Raw genomic sequence first — 18,095 nt, 5'->3', positions numbered from 1 at the left:
ACAAAGATTCCAAGACTTACCAAGCGGGAAAGCGCCGGTAGATAGGCACAATAAATAAAACACACAAACACACACACAGAATTTCTAGCTTTCGCAACCGACGGTTGCTTCTTCAGGAAAGAGGGAAGGAGAGGGAAAGACGAAAGGATGTGGGTTTTAAGGGAGAGGGTAAGGAGTCATTCCAATCCTGGGAGCAGAAAGACTTCCCTTAGGGGGAAAAAAGGACAGGTGTACATTCGTGAGCGCGCGCGCGCGCGCGTGCGCGCGCGCACACACACACACACACACACACACACACACACACACACACACACACACACACACACACAAGCAGGCTGTGTATGTCCTTCCTTCTTTCCTGAAGAAGCAACTGTCGGTTGCGAAAGCTAGAAATTCTGTGTGTGTGTTTGTGTGTTTTATTTATTGTGCCTATCTACCGGCGCTTTCCCGCTTGGTAAGTCTTGGAATCTTTGTTTTTAATATATTTTTCCCATGTGGAAGTTTCTTTCTATTTTATTTTGTCCAAAATTATGTTAGATAAGCACCAATTTTTTAATGTTATGTACACTGGTAAATCCTGGCAGTAAGATTCCCTTGACCGTTCAGTAGTTGTATCTATCTCTTTATGATTTCTCATAAACCACACACTGCACAGAGCTGTACAATTCTGGAGGCACTTTAGAACAGGAGGTATGACGGAGGAAGAACTCTCTCATCAACTATGATTCCCTTAATGCATATCAAACAATACTGCAGATGTATCTAGCAAAGAAATGTACTCCAGAACATCCTAAACTAACGGCTAGAGCATAATGGCTTGTTCAGTACAAGCTCATATTGGATAGGGACAAAGCAAGAATTCCACATTAAGATTTCCATTCAGCAGAAGTGATCTAGATAATCCACAACATGTAAATCAGGATGGCTATAATGCCCTTTGATCCCATTCCACATGATCCTTCAGAATACCTCCAATTTTTTAATCATATCACCATATCGCTAGAGCTGAACATCCATGACTCTTTTCTTAGGTTAAAGTCAAGGAAAGAATTTAGCATTATGCTGGTTATCAGGGCATGTTGGGAACCGACAAAACAAGCAAGCTGATGTAGCAGGGTAAGAAGACTTTTAGAAGATGCACAGGGATACAATATATCTTCCCCTTGCAAACCACTGGGCAAATGTTGAGTCAGAAGCTGAGGAGGTACTAGTGTGAGAAAGTGGTATCTGTCTATTTGTACTCTGGTTAGACAAAAGAATCGTAGCTCAATAAAGGAATGAGACTGGCATGTGATAGTTATAAGTAGCCCTAGAACTTTATGGGCTTAATAAAGTGATTTGAGGATAATTAAACAAAACTTTTATAATTATTAATTGTAATCATCTCTCAGCTGCCACCTGCCACTCCCCACCCCTGTGCACATGCGCGCCCACACACACACACACACACACACTGTGTTGTTGTTGTTGTTGTTGTCTTCAGTCCTGAGACTGGTTTGATGCAGCTCTCCATGCTACTCTATCCTGTGCTAGCTTCTTCATCTCACAGTACCTACTGCAACCTACATCCTTCTGAATCTGCTTAGTGTATTCATCTCTCGGTCTCCCTCTACGATTTTTACCCTCCACACTGCCCTCCAATGCTAAATTTGTGATCCCTTGATGCCTCAAAACATGTCCTACCAACCGATCCCTTCTTCTAGTCAAGTTGTGCCACAAACTTCTCTTCTCCCCAATCCTATTCAATACCTCCTCATTAGTTACGTGATCTATCCACCTTATCTTCAGTATTCTTCTGTAGCACCACATTTCGAAAGCTTCTATTCTCTTCTTGTCCAAACTAGTTATCGTCCATGTTTCACTTCCATACATGGCTACACTCCAAACAAATATTTTCAGAAATGACTTCCTGACACTTAAATCTATATTCGATGTTAACAAATTTCTCTTCTTCAGAAACGCTTTCCTTGCCTTTGCCAGTCTACATTTTATATCCTCTCTACTTCGACCATCAGCAGTTATTTTACTTCCTAAATAGCAAAACTCCTTTACTGCTTTAAGTGTCTCATTTCCTAATCTAATTCCCTCAGCATCACCCGATTTAATTGGACTACATTCCATTATCCTCGTTTTGCTTTTGTTGATGTTCATCTTATATCCTCCTTTCAAGACACTGTCCATTCCGTTCAACTGCTCTTCCAAGTCCTTTGCCGTCTCTGACAGAATTACAATGTCATCGGCGAACCTCAATGTTTTTACTTCGTCTCCATGAATTTTAATACCTACTCCAAATTTTTCTTTTGTTTCCTTTACTGCTTGCTCAATATACAGATTGAATAACATCGGGGAGAGGCTACAACCCTGTCTCACTCCTTTCCCAACCACTGCTTCCCTTTCATGCCCCTCCACTCTTATGACTGCCATCTGGTTTCTGTACAAATTGTAAATAGCCTTTCGCTCCCTGTATTTTACCCCTGCCACCTTTAGAATTTGAAAAAGAGTATTCCAGTCAACATTGTCAAAAGCTTTCTCTAAGTCTACAAATGCTAGAAACGTAGGTTTGCCTTTTCTTAATCTTTCTTCTAAGATAAGTCGTAAGGTCAGTATTGCCTCACGTGTTCCAACATTTCGACGGAATCCAAACTGATCCTCCCCGAGGTCCGCATCTACCAGTTTTTCCATTCGTCTGTAAAGAATTCGCGTTAGTATTTTGCAGCTGTGACTTATTAAACTGATAGTTCGGTAGTTTTCACATCTGTCAGCACCTGCTTTCTTTGGGATTGGGATTATTATATTCTTCTTGAAGTCTGAGGGTATTTCGCCTGTCTCATACATCTTGCTCACCAGCTGGTAGAGTTTTGTCATGACTGGCTCTCCCAAGGCCGTCAGTAGTTCTAATGGAATGTTGTCTACTCCGGGGGCCTTGTTTCGACTCAGGTCTTTCAGTGCTCTGTCATACTCTTCACGCAGTATCGTATCACCCATTTCGTCTTCATCTACATCCTCTTCCATTTCCATAATATTGTCCTCAAGTACATCACCCTTGTATAAACCTTCTATATACTCCTTCCACCTTTCTGCCTTCCCTTCTTTGCTTAGAACTGGGTTGCCATCTGAGCTCTTGATATTCATACACGTGGTTCTCTTCTCTCCAAAGGTCTCTTTAATTTTCCTGTAGGCAGTATCTATCTTACCCCTAGTGAGATAAGCTTCTACATCCTTACATTTGTCCTCTAGCCATCCCTGTTTAGCCATTTTGCACTTCCTGTCGATCTCATTTTTGAGACGTTTGTATTCCTTTTTGCCTGCTTCATTTACTGCATTTTTATATTTTCTCCTTTCATCAATTAAATTCAATATTTCTTCTGTTACCCAAGGATTTCTAGCAGCCCTCGTCTTTTTACCTACTTTATCCTCTGCTGCCTTCACTACTTCATCCCTCAGAGCTACCCATTCTTCTTCTACTGTATTTCTTTCCCCTATTCCTGTCAATTGTTCCCTTATGTTCTCCCTGAAACTCTGTACAACCTCTGGTTCTTTCAGTTTATCCAGGTCCCATCTCCTTAATTTCCCACATTTTTGCAGTTTCTTCAGTTTTAATCTACAGGTCATAACCAATAGATTGTGGTCAGAGTCCACATCTGCCCCTGGAAATGTCTTACAACTTAAAACCTGGTTCCTAAATCTCTGTCTTACCATTATATAATCTATCTGATACCTTTTAGTATCTCCAGGGTTCTTCCACGTATACAACCTTCTTTCATGATTCTTAAACCAAGTGTTAGCTATGATTAAGTTGTGCTCTGTGCAAAATTCTACTAGGCGGCTTCCTCTTTCATTTCTTAGCCCCAATCCATATTCACCTACTATGTTTCCTTCTCTCCCTTTTCCTACACTCGAATTCCAGTCACCCATTACTATTAAATTTTCGTCTCCCTTCACTATCTGAATAATTTCTTTTATTTCATCGTACATTTCTCCAATTTCTTCGTCATCTGCAGAGCTAGTTGGCATATAAACTTGTACTACTGTAGTAGGTGTGGGCTTCGTATCTATCTTGGCCACAATAATGCGTTCACTATGCTGTTTGTAGTAGATTACCCGCATTCCTATTTTCCTATTCATTATTAAACCTACTCCTGCATTACCCCTATTTGATTTTGTGTTTATAACCCTGTAATCACCTGACCAGAAGTCTTGTTCCTCCTGCCACCGAACTTCACTAATTCCCACTATATCTAACTTTAACCTATCCATTTCCCTTTTTAAATTTTCTAACCTACCTGCCCGATTAAGGGATCTGACATTCCACGCTCCGATCCGTAGAACGCCAGTTTTCTTTCTCCTGGTAACGACATCCTCCTGAGTAGTCCCCGTAATGAACCAAAAAAATGAGAGCAAGGTGTTCTGGAAGCAACTTGAAACAGTTCAGTTGAATAAAGTAGAGTCTAAGGAATCAAACACACCTAAGATTATGTCTGTGGAACAAAGAGAAAGTAATAGAATCACTGCAAAGCCTGGTTGTACTGAGCAAGATGCAAGTTGCATGTATTAGCAAAGTGGCAGAGAAAGCGGACACAGTCATGGATAATGAGCAATCCACCCCAAGTGGATTTTGTGTGTGGGGGGAGGGGGGGGGGGAGGAGACTGTTATAGAAGTAGCTCTAAAGACCACATGGATGTGTGCTTGAAAGGATTATTGGCTGCCAAGTCAAGGCAAGATGTTGATGTACAGTTCTGGTTATCAGTTTGTTTACCAATTTCTTTGATTAAAAACTGTTATTGATAATGTAGTCATCATAGGGAAAGAGATAGATGTTATACAGTTTGGCCCTTTGGCTAATTTTCAGATGAGATGGACTGGTGCTGAAACTGAGTATCGTCCGTTACATTTTCCAATTTTCATCATAAGTGATGCAATACTACATTCGAAATGCTCTCATCACAGTTTTCAGCATGAACAGTTAAACTTAATGCATAACATTTACATTTTGTGTGAAAAGTATGACTACTCATAAGTTAAGAAAAACTTTCTAGTTACGCCATCTGAACTGCCACTCAGTGCCGCTCTGCTGAACTTTCTTATGACATGATTTAAATTGGGCTGTTTCAGTTTAAGTGCTTGTCCATTGGAAGCCAGGTACCCACAGGCAACAGTGGGTCAATAGCTGACACACAAGCAATCATCAACAGCTGACACACAAGCAATCAAGCACCCAGGGTATAGTCTATTGATTGTACTGCCTTGGTCGAGTGCCCATGGGCAGAAGTGATAAAGTGGCTCACACACACGGTTGCAATTAAGTGACTTAGGGATACTCTATACTCACTGGATCTGCCCACAGGTTAGGGAATGGGCCCAGTTGGTCAACCATGCTCTGAAAGACAGAGTTGGGACAGCCTGATATAAATATTGTCAGATTTAACAATACCAAAGAAGGAAAGTTGCTACTCACCATATAGCAGAGATGCTAAGTCACAATAGGCACTACAAACTAGTTTCACCTCTCTGAGACTGCAGCTGTGTGTGCAAGTTGCATTTGTGTGTGTGTGTGTGTGTGTGTGTGTGTGGGTGGGTGGGTGGGTGGGTGGGTGGGTGGGTGGGTGGGTGGGTGCGCTTCTACTGCTGACATTAATTTGAAACAAAGCACTTGGAGTAGATGACATTCCCTCATGAAACAAAGCACTTGGAGTAGATGACATTCTCTCATAGTTGAAACTACTCCACCTGGTATGCAAGATATATGAGACAGACAAAATACCTACAGACTTCAATAATAATTCCAATTCCATAGAAGGCAAGTAGTGACTGGTGTCAGTATTACCAAATCATCAATTTAATAAGTCATGCTTTCAAAATACTGATGTGTATTGATTACAGTAGACTGGAAAAATTTGTAGAAGGTCAGTTTGTGTTCCAAAGAAATGTTAGAACAGGCAAGGCAATACAGATCCTAAAAACTCATATGTAAATTGAAGGTGGGGAGGGGGAGAGGTGGGGGGGGGGGGGGATGTCAGCTGCTGCAGGAATTTACGTGGAATCAGTGGCAACAAGTGAAAATGTGAACCGGACCAGGATTTGAACCCAGGATCTCCTGGTTAGTAGGCAGGTGCATTAACCACTGTACCATCCAGGACACAGTGTTATCACAACTGAGCGGAATATCTCTACACGCTTCACGGCCGACCCACATTCCCACCAAACACCACCTATCTGCAGTCCCTGTCCATTTCCTCCATGTTTGTTACTCTGAGATTCCTGCAGGAGGTTAGGCGTACTTGTGCATCTGCACTGAAGAAGGTGGATCCATTGCCCATCTAGGCAAATCAGTTATATGAATGCATGGTGTCTGTTCTTTTGGACATGTCTGAAAGAACAGATACCAAACATTCATATAACTAGAAAGTTATCTCAAAAGATAGATTACAGAAAGGCAAACTTAAATTTATAGCATTCGAGATTTAGAGAAATCTTTTGACAGTGTGGACTGGAATACACTCTTTTTAATTCAGTAGGTATTATGGATAAAATACAGAGAGCAAAACATTTTTACAACTTATACAGGAACAATACTGCAATTATAAGTCAAGGAACATGAAAGAGAAGCAGTAGTTGAGAAGGGAGTGAGACGTGGTTGTTGCCTATACTTACGTAATTTAATCAGTAAATTTAGCAGAAGAAATAAACATTGAGGGAAAAGAAATAAAAACTTGGAGGCTTCCCAATGGCGGCCAGTTATCATGTGCTAATGTGCGACAGCGTGCTGTAAATATCACATTAAAACTATGCCATTTCTCCTCAAATGCAACACAGAAATTGTGCTAAAATCACACCATTTCTCTTCAAATGCAAGCTGGAAATCGCACTAAAAATAAGCACATAAAATGAATGAAGACACGTTTTCTAGTGCTTCCTCCATGATAATGAGAAACCAGTGCCAAGAGTTAAAGTGATAGTCAACTGCGCCATGATCAATTCAGAGAAGAGTGCAACATTCCTCAGAGCAATACGTAACATTAATATATGTAATTTAGTTATGATAACTATCCTTGTAAGTCAAAAGCTTATAGGCCACTGTGGTTTCCATTGTTATTCTGTTGAAGATGGAAAAGCTTCGTTGAAAGAAATGGATGTTGTCTTGAAAATAGGTCATAAGATTAATATCAACAAAAGTAAAACAAGGGTAATGGATTATTGCCTAACTAAATCAGTTGATGCTGAGGGAATAAGATTAGGGAATGCTAGTCTAAAACTTGTAGTTGAGTTTTTGCTGTATAAGCAGCAAAACAAGTGACAGTGGACAAAGTAGAGATGATGCGAAACAAATATTGGCACTAATGAGAAAAATATTTCTGAAAAAGAAACATATGTAAGTTTAAGTGTTAGAAGTGTTTTCTGAAGGTGATTGTAAGACTGTAGCTGGCTGGGTGTTGTGTGTTGTTCTTAGGTTAGTTAGGTTTAAGTAGTTCTAAGTTCTAGGGGACTGATGACCATAGATGTTAAGTCCCATAGTGCTCAGAGCCATTTTTTGTAAGACTGTAGCCTTGTACAGAAGTGATACTTAGGCAAGAAACAGTTCAGATTAGAAGAGCATAGAAGCTTTTATAATGTGGTGCTACAGAAGAACGCTGTAAATTAATTGGGTAGATCGGGTAACTAATGAAGAAATAGTGAATCGATTTGGAGAGAAATGGGACACACCCTGAGTACTTAAAAATAGTTAAATTTGTAATAGAGGCAAGTGAGTGTCAGTGCATGTGCACGTGTACGTGGGTGGGTGGAGCAGGGGGGGGGGGGGGGGGCTAATAATTGTTGAGCAAATGCATACTTGAATGCAGTAATCAAGTTGAAGTGGATATAGGTGGCAATAGTTAAACGAGGATGAAGAAGCTTGCACAGGGGAGAATCGCATTGAGACTTGTATCAGACCACAGCTATTTGCCATTGAATCTCATCTGCTACTGCCTCCATTACCAGCCATGGATACTTCATAACATATTGTATTGACCCTGCCCTTCATTAATGGGCTTTCTTCCCAGATCCTTATTGAATGGCCTTTCTTCAGTATTCTCCTTGCTGATTCTGCTTCGTATTTTATCTTTCCACTTGGTCTTCACTTCCTTCTATAATGCCATGTTTGAAAGACAGCCATCTGATTTGGAGATAATATAGTTTGAGAAAAAGTTTTCTTTAAACTGGCTGGAGTGGAACATCAGTAAGGCTTTGGTGCACTGATACCACACCCATATTAAGATTCATGTGCTTTTAAATTACTCTGCAGAGTTAATATGATCAGATTTTGTTTTTGTATCATTAATCCACATTCTTCAGCTCAAAATTACATTGGCATTGTCATAATTCTATGACATAACTTACCTGCATGTCTGCCCAGATGTTAAAAATTTAAATTCATTGGCAAAGATCCAAATATTGATTTTATTTTAGTTTGTACAACAATAACAAAAAGTAGGATGTGTGTAATTATTAAGATGATACAAAAGAAAGTTTGTTACCAAGGGATAATCTGATACAGCATTAGGTTCTTTGTGAAATTGGAATTTATTCAGAAATATACACTCCTGGAAATTGAAATAAGAACACCGTGAATTCATTGTCCCAGGAAGGGGAAACTTTATTAACACATTCCTGGGGTCAGATACATCACATGATCACACTGACAGAACCACAGGCACATAGACACAGGCAACAGAGCATGCACAATGTCGGCACTAGTACAGTGTATATCCACCTTTCGCAGCAATGCAGGCTGCTATTCTCCCATGGAGACGATCGTAGAGATGCTGGATGTAGTCCTGTTGAACGGCTCGCCATGCCATTTCTACCTGGCGCCTCAGTTGGACCAGCGTTCGTGCTGGACGTGCAGACCGCGTGAGACGACGCTTCATCCAGTCCCAAACATGCTCAATGGGGGACAGATCCGGAGATCTTGCTGGCCAGGGTAGTTGACTTACACCTTCTAGAGCACGTTGGGTGGCACGGGATACATGTGGACGTGCATTGTCCTGTTGGAACAGCAAGTTACCTTGCCGGTCTAGGAATGGTAGAACGATGGGTTCGATCGCGGTTTGGATGTACCGTGCACTATTCAGTGTCCTCTCGACGATCACCAGAGGTGTACGGCCAGTGTAGGAGATCACTCCCCACACCATGATGCCAGGTGTTGGCCCTGTGTGCCTTGGTCGTATGCAGTCCTGATTGTGGCGCTCACCTGCACGGCGCCAAACACGCATACGACCATCATTGACACCAAGGTAGAAGCGACTCTCATCGCTGAAGACGGCACGTCTCCATTCATCCCTCCATTCACGCCTGTCGCGACACTACTGGAGACGGGCTGCACAATGTTGGGGCGTGAGCGGAAGACGGCCTAACGGTGTGCGGGACCGTAGCCCAGCTACATGGAGACGGTTGCGAATGGTCCTCGCCGATACCCCAGGAGCAACAGTGTCCCTAATTTGCTGGGAAGTGGCGGTGTGGTCCCCTACGGCACTGCGTAGGATCCTACGGTCTTGGCGTGCATCCGTGCGTCGCTGCGGTCCGGTCCCAGGTCGACGAGCACGTGCACCTTCCGCCGACCACTGGCGACAACATCGATGTACTGTGGAGACCTCACGCCTCACGTGTTGAGCAATTCGGCGGTACGTCCACCGGGCCTCCCGCATGCCTACTATACGCCCTCGCTCAAAGTCCGTCAACTGCACATACGATTCACGTCCACGCTGTCGCGGCATGCTACCAGTGTTAAAGACTGTGATGGAGCTCCGTATGCCACGGCAAACTGGCTGACACTGACGGCGGCGGTGCACAAATGCTGTGCAGCTAGCGCCATTCGACGGCCAACACCGCGGTTCCTGGTGTGTCCGCTGTGCCGTGCGTGTGATCATTGCTTGTACAGCCCTCTCGCAGTGTCCAGAGCAAGTATGGTGGGTCTGACACACCGGTGTCAATGTGTTCTTTTTTTCCATTTCCAGGAGTGTATTATGATTTGTTATATGTTACTGAACTTTTTGTTGGACTTTTTATGAAATTTTTTTATCTTTTCCTAAATTTGACTATAAAATTGTACTCTGTGTTCTAGATGCAACTTACATTAAAAGTCAGAGTCAGTTCCTTGAGTCAGATAGACAAACTGAGTACACAAAAATGGGTACAACAAAACAGAAGCCAAAACGTAAGTGGGCTCTACTTGGTGGAGGAAAGAGCAAGTCAAAACCAGAGGCAGCAGTAAAAGAAACTAATGAAGAAGAAACACGTGTGCGTTGGAATACGGGGCTGCCAAGGCTCCCTCTTCCTCCAACGATATCAAAAGATATAATGGTACAATGGATCCACATCAATTAAGTCATATTTAAACTCGAAACACAGAGACAGCTGAGATGTATGTTTTATGGTTTTCAGTGCCAGCTTCTCGAACGCAAACTTGCTGATGGTCAGGTTTTCTTTGAATTTGAAAAAATTCCAAAAAAGAAGCTGACAGCAGATTTCACCACTGCATTACATCCTGATAATGCATCAAGAAACAGGTATACTTATTGATATTTTACTTTTTTTGGGCAGTACATATGGTTTCTTTCTCATAATTTACTTATTTTATTTTGAAAGGTATATGGATGCTTTACCATATGAAGAAAACAGAGTCAGGCTGACACCTTCCAGACAAAATAAGTTTGGCTACATAAATGCATCCCACATTACTGTAAGTTAAATTTCATTTCAATTTTATATAAGCCTCACTTCCAACAGAAGTACAAAATATTTGTTTTCTCAAATTGTGTATTCAGTGGCACAGTGAAGCTGTGTATGTATGTGTGTGTGTGTGTGTGTGTGTGTGTGTGTGTGTGCATGCATGTACTGTAGCTCAGGAAAGAATTTGTCTGAAAGCTAGCAGAGGTTTCATTCCTTTTTGTGTACTTTATAACAACTCAATGCTTTTAATATTCAGTGAGTTGTTTCCTTTACTCCTAAATTATTTACATTCTACTAGAACTTGCCATACCATATTAATAGTTACAATTTATTCGTTAACCCAAAGGGAGCTTTATAATATGTCATAAGTGGAACCTATTTCTCGGTAAATATGACAGTCGTCGGCAAATATCCTCACACAGAAATCTACTGACAGTGGAAAATTATCCATATATATATGAAGAGCTATGGCAACAAATAATCCTTTAGTCCTCTCATGAGGGTACTTTGATTTCTACAAATTATTTGTTGCTTACTCTAACTATTTGAATTCAATGTGTGTAAAATTCTTATATCCCAATCGTAATTCAGCTGTCTGTACCAATTTCCCAATTACTGTTTCAAAATCTGGTGTTTTTGTAAAATCTGTTGCAATGGCATCAACTACTGATCCAAATCCAGCCACTGCAAAATCTTGACATGTTCATGATAACTGACTGTCACTGAAGCTGTGGTGCTTGTTGTAGAACCAATATTTTGGACTAAAAAGCCACGTTTAAGTATACAGTTAAGACATGTTTCATTTACTTGCCATCAATAGCATATAATTACATACTTTGGACTAAACTTCAGATACTGGGACAACTGTGGCCATCTTCTGGGTAGGCATTCATGCATGTTTAGGGTTATGTGAAATAAACTTCAAGATAACAGATCACATTGCTCCCCCTGAAACTTGTTTGCCTGGTAGCATGAAACACATACTGCAGTGCCGTCAAGCTTCTTTATTGCTATGCATTTATTTTTGCTGCCGTTTCTACATTTTATGTACTTGTAAAACATCATAAGACTTGCAGCTCACATGCAAGCTAAGCTGATATGTTAACACATTTATAAATAGTTCCACATTACTTGTTTTGGCTCTTGCCATCTTAGGACACCAATTAAACTTGGAAGCAATATAAAAATTAGAAGTATTATGCATACAGTACTGGCTATCAACAGGGAAGTCTCATCCACTAGACTTCCAAAATACAGTTCAGTGTCTGTATATTGTAAATTATATGCTGAAGCAAGATGTTGACTACCAGTTTAGTTTGGTCGTTTATACAGACAGAAGTCAGTTGAGAGATGGTGCAGGTGAGGAGCACATTTAATTATAAGTTCCTGGACTTCCATGGCCAGTGTCAGTTTGAATAAAATCATTTCGGGTATTAGGCCATGTCATTATGAACCACTAAAACAACTTAAATGTCAACAACCAACTTTGCAGCTGCCTTCTTCAGGATGATTAACAGCTAGATTCTGGTTATGGCTTCCCTTCATATTTTATTTATTTCGGTTTCCAGGTGGCAACTGTTGTCATATTCTAGGATGCTGTTGGATATCCTGAAATGAAAATTGCTATGGAGATGTGGCTGTACGGTAGGCTGTTGCTTCTGATATTCTAGCATGTGATTGGTAGTCAATGGCAAATATTCAAAGCACATTTAAACATTCTGGTTGTACAAAAATAGTCTGAAGAGTAATTAAAACTTCAAATTCTATTTCTTAAGTTTGAAATTTGATTCGTAATAGTACCCTTATTCAGGATGTGTAATACACTGCACTTACCAGGAGTTTATAATGTCTTCTATGAGTATAATTAGTTTGCATCCAAAAGTTCTAAGTACACCCTGAATATATAGTATGCCAAGTTATCCATTTTGATCAATAGTAAATGTGATTAAAGTGCCAGCATACAGGCGTAAAGTGCCAGCATACGGGCGATGTATCTCATGGCCGTCGGGGACTTTAATGTGATTTTGCCATTGTCAAATGTACCAGTAGAACAGATGGTCAACATTTTATAAGAGTGATTTTCCCCTAATGTGGCACCTCATACAACACTGAAGAATGCAAAATTTTGTACGCAGATGTATGACATAGTGTTATGATCCAGCCTTTCTCCATTAGCAGTGGACGTCTTCATGAAAGCTCTTTATTCCACACTTCAGCAACCAAAATGCTGATGTTGATTATATTTTTATCATCTGGTCCCCTGAAGAAACAAAATTTTGTAACATTTGAATACACAACTCAGGATCACTATAGAAATAAAAAAGAACTGTGTGCTATAATCACAATGTGGAAATGTGCAGGTCAGAAATGCTACACTTGGCCTCAAAATGTATGAACTATGAGGAGGCCACCATCACCAATAGATGCTTTCAAGATATTTTCCAACACCATCCACAGCTCATGGCAGCAGCTGGCAGAATATTGTGGGCTATTGAGTCTTCTGGTGGTAGGCTGCAGTGTGACTTGGCGTTGTAGGCTCGGCAGCGCACACCAGTGGAAAACTGACAGGACGGTGTTGCAGAGGTTCCTCCATGTGGATATAGCCAGGCTTTAGGCTTTAGTCACTCTATGGGGACTGTTTTGTGCCTGCCGTTCTGGTCAATCTTGAAATTGTTCTTCCCTTTCAAAAGCACCCTGTAGGGACCAGTATGGTGGATGCACAGTATCATCTCTGAGCCAGATGTGATGCTGTAAGCAGATAATTATGGATGAGAACTTTTCTCTCTCTGTGGCTGACAGGTGGACCTGCATGAAAATCTCTCATCTGGGAGATGAATTATCATGTGAACCCTTGTCACTGTTTCTGGAGTGGTCAGCAGAAGTGGTGCTGGTACAGTAAGTTTACCTGGTCCATGCAACTAGTTGCCATAGACCAGTTGGGGTTACGAACATTGCAGATCCTCCATTACTGATGTGCCAGGGCCTAACAATATCTGTGGCAAGGTGTCCATTCACCTTGCTGAGTAACACATCAGTGCCACCTTTACCATGTGATGCAGCCTCTCCACCATTCCACTACTGATGGGATGGTAGCTAGTGGTGCAAAGATGGTTGCAGCCACACAGTTGAAGAAGCTCGTTAAACTACTGTGACTCGAACTGATGCCTGCAGTCAGTTATAATGGTATGACTAACGCCAAACTTAAAAAGCCATGTAAACAGCAATGCCTTTGCAACCTCCTCAGTGGAGATGTCTGGTATGGGAGTAACTTCAGGCCAGCCCATAAAATTATCCACTACAGTAACTACCAGAATAGGGTAATTGTCATACTATGTCCACATGCATGTGTGGAAATCTTCCTTTTGGGATTGGAAAATGCACAACCAGTGTGAAGGCATGTCAGCTGACTTCACTTCACTGGCAATTGAGGCAGAAGTGTGCCCATGCTCAGCAGTCCTTCTGGATTCCTAACCACACCACAAGCAGACGAGCTGCATCAGGTTGGCCAGGTGACATGCAGATTTGGTGTAGTGTCGAGTGGTGACATTTCCTGTCGGTGACAGTCGGACAAGTGAGTGCAGGAAATTCCTGAAGTATGTGGCCAAAAAGATTGGTGGTCAACATGTGAGCCTGTGAGACACCCACGGATGGTTTCAACACTGTTGTACAGGTACAGTCAACTTCTCATTTACCAGCACAGATGACATGGTTAATGGATTGACACTGTGGATCACTCCAACTAAATAATGGTTACTAGATCTGGTGACAGATGAGAGAATAAATCCACACCGAGTTTAGGGTCAGCAACATTGGTGACAATAAATGTCCACGAAGGCTCATATTGAAGACACAAATCCGATGTCATTCTCATAAGTTTCAGTGTATGAATCATTCGCTGTGGTGTGTATATGCAATGTCGGTGCGGCAGGTACAATACCCAGCCGTTTTGGTAATCACTCACTTCGGATCTGGAATCCACAAAGAAATTTTTACCGGAGATGCTTTCATACCCCAATAACCCCTGTGACCGGTGCAGTGCCAACAGTGTTGCGTTTGCATGCTGCCTTCTGTCCTTTGGATGCAGACACACTGTTGATGACAAACATCGACATCCTCTAACGTCCGTCTGTGGTGCACTGGCGAGCTGCATCTTCACAATGCATGTTATACCAGCAGTTGTATCAGATCTATGCTAATCATCTTTCAAGTGCCCTATCTGCTGCTCAGGAGTATCCTCATAGTGGCATCAGAATTTTCCCTGCTATGCTGATAGCTTCAAGTTCAAGCACGTGGTTTGATCTTCTAACTGGTCCACTTTTTGCTCCTGCATTGGTGTATCTTACACGTTTCTGTGCTAGGGGCAGTGCTCCCTCCCAGCGCCTGCAACAACAAATCTTGATGTATCACCACGACTGTGCAAATGCCGACTGGTAACATACGAAGCCACAGCAAGTTTAGTGACTGTTCAGGCAGCAGATTAGGAGCAGCTAAAGCATTTAAAGCTCACAACATCTGAGCAGCCAAAGCTCTGGTGGCAATGTGTAGTGCTATGCAAGTGCCTCCTTTAATGACATGTAGGAATGTTGTAGTAGAATGTGTTCCGTTTCTTCTATCACTGCTCCTACTCAATATGCAACCATGATTACATACATCTCATTGTTTGTAGACACACTTTGTTGTTGAAAAGTGTACTCTAGCTGCGTGAACATCAGTGGACGATTAGATCAGAACGACGAAATTTTGACGTGATCAAAACAGGTTGTGAAATACACTTCTTGCTGATTTATATCAGTGGCTGCATGTTGTGGAATAGCTGGAGACATGATTTTTTCCACTTTAACTTCAGTTTCTCGTGATTTCGTTGTAGCCTCCGTCATTATCGCAAAACGAAAAAAAAGTATCTCAGTTTCGAACTCCTCTGCAAGGAATCACATTGCGAGTAATTTGACTACAAAAAATAAATACTCTCTGCTAAACAAGTGGTTCATTTTTTATCTCTTGCACTGGCAATTTGTGCAGTAATTGATGTCGCCACACAAAAATTTAACAGAGAGTAAGATGTGGAACAAGCGTGCGTCCCCCCTCCCCCCTGCAGGTATTTGTGGAGGATCAGCAACACTTTGGAAAATTAGAGAATTGATGGGTCCATCAGAGATGCTGTTAATGCATTCCTCATTCTGAGATTTATGAAGTCAGCTGTGAGTGAAAACTGGTTTATAGCAGAGAAACAGTGTGACCCATCAGCATATGGCTAAAAGAGCATGAGCATCACATACAGGTCAGACAACTTAATATCTCAGTAGTGATTAAACACCAATTGAAATGCAGTAAACACATACAGTTTGAGGAAGTGTGCATGCTATGTAGGTAGCCACTTAACTTCAAACGGAAGATATGAGAGATGATAGTCAAGCAGCCTACCAACGTAAACCATGATGATGGTTACAAGCTTTCACTATAATAGCCACCAGCAGTAGTCCGCATAAGGACAGGTTATGCTTGCAAGGCTGCCTTATCCTGTGCAGCCATAAACACTTCTGGGGGCAGCACAGAATGCAGTGATAGATCACAGTCACCACTGGATACTACTGAAGCAGCACCAAGTCATCAGAACAGCTGCTTCCTGATTCCCAATTTACATTCTTGTTGTGGGGCAGGAGAGAGTCAGTGTATTAAAGTTCAAGTGGCATTAACATTCATATTTTTTATCAGATTTTCAAAACATTTCATATTTCTAAATTAGTTATAAAGATGGTCACAGAAACATTGTGTACACAAACATTCCAGAAAGAAATGTTTGCAGAATGCACCTAATTTCATTGTTATGTCTTAATGGATCCTAACTTGACACTGAGCTGTTACAAAGAAGCATGATTATTTTTATTTACCATTTGCTTTTTCTGTTAATTTCTGCCTTTGTCTTGTTTCCTTTTCTCTTCTTTTTGTTTTTTCTAGGCAACAGTGGGCAGCCATCAAAGGTTCTATATTGCAGCTCAGGGGCCACTACCTTCTACAGTCAGCAGTTTCTGGCAGATGGTGTGGGAAGCAGACGTGCACCTCATAGTGCAGTTAACAGTGACACAAGAAGACGGAACTGCTCCATACTGTCCAGGCATCAATGACCGCTGCCTGGAGATTGATGAGGTATATGCTGCATGGTTTTGAAGTTTTCATGTTCTTGTCTTTAAGTTTTAAAGTAATATAATACAGCACAAATTGGATAAAATCAGGATCTTAGGATGTGTCAAAGAGAACAGAAAGCACAGTGGTCACTAGATAATTTTCAAGAAAACTACATATACTTTTAGAGCCACATAAATTACGTATTCACATAATTACATAGGCTTCCACTGCTGATGTCAACCTCATTAAAACCCCACTGTGTGTACTACCACATCATCTTATAAAATACTTGAAATACGAAAATAACTAATGTTTCAACTTTGTAGAAGTGATCTTTCTCAGGTCATACACGCTTGTAAAATATTTAAAATTCTAAAAATACTAACATTTTGGTTGTATTGCAGTGGTCTTCCACAGGCTATGTATTTACAGATTTTTAAAAACTGAAATTTAGTGATACCTACATTGTTAATGGGCTGGTTTGACACAACTCTCCAGAGTAGTTTCTCCTGTACAAGCCTCTTCCTTTCTATATAATTACTGCAACCTATGTACTGTAATCAATCCTTGGTCTCCCTCTGCAACATATCATCCTCCCCCCCCCCCCCCCTGCCCTCCACTCTCTCTCTCTCTCTCTCTCTCTCTCTCTCTCTCTCTCTCTCTCTCTCTCTCTCTCTCTCTCTCTCTCACTCTCACTCACTCACTCTCACTCTCTGTTTGTTCCAATGTCAAATTGATGATACCTTGAAGCCTCAAGATGTGTTCTGTCAGTTCCTTACTCCTCAGTTTGTTTCAGTACCTTTTGTGAGTAATCTGTTCTTCCCTCTCAATGGTAGGTTTCAGGCGACACTTCTAATGGGAGTGGACCACACAAAGTGAACACCTGGAACCATACTGAACCAAAACTGTAATTCCAGCACAGAGACGGGTGTACGGGACCAAAGACGATATACCGGCACTCAGCCTGCCACAGTGGAGCAAAGAGGAAATGCATGAAAACATTTCTAGCGGAAGGAGATCACAAATAGAACACTTGGAACCACAGCAGACCGGAAACTTAATGCCAACCACAGTCAGATGCTCCAGACTGGAGAGGGAACACATAAGGATGCTGCTAGCAGGAGTGAAACACGTAGGGAATACCTGGAACCTACAATGGAGGGGGAAGAATGTACATATAAACACTGGACCTTTTCCACTCGACAAGCAGTCACAGGTAGAACCTGATGGAGAGAACAGTCACTTTGTTGAAATATCATGTAAG

General features: G+C 41.5%; 1 protein-coding gene across 1 annotated transcript in view; it reads left to right on the top strand.

Annotated features, from left to right (window-relative positions):
* LOC126298291 (tyrosine-protein phosphatase non-receptor type 14) overlaps positions 1 to 18,095 on the top strand; it is a 186,254-nt gene that overhangs the window by 122,997 nt on the left and 45,162 nt on the right. Inside the window, exons 16-19 of the mRNA XM_049989589.1 lie at positions 10,101 to 10,339; positions 10,421 to 10,545; positions 10,625 to 10,718; positions 16,664 to 16,852. Of these exons, the coding sequence (XP_049845546.1) occupies positions 10,101 to 10,339; positions 10,421 to 10,545; positions 10,625 to 10,718; positions 16,664 to 16,852 (647 nt within the window). The remainder of the gene's footprint in view (positions 1 to 10,100; positions 10,340 to 10,420; positions 10,546 to 10,624; positions 10,719 to 16,663; positions 16,853 to 18,095) is intronic.

The sequence above is a fragment of the Schistocerca gregaria genome, chromosome X, assembly GCF_023897955.1.
Source record: "Schistocerca gregaria isolate iqSchGreg1 chromosome X, iqSchGreg1.2, whole genome shotgun sequence".
NCBI lineage: Eukaryota > Metazoa > Arthropoda > Insecta > Orthoptera > Acrididae > Schistocerca > Schistocerca gregaria.
This window is presented reverse-complemented; position numbering and strand designations above follow the sequence as displayed.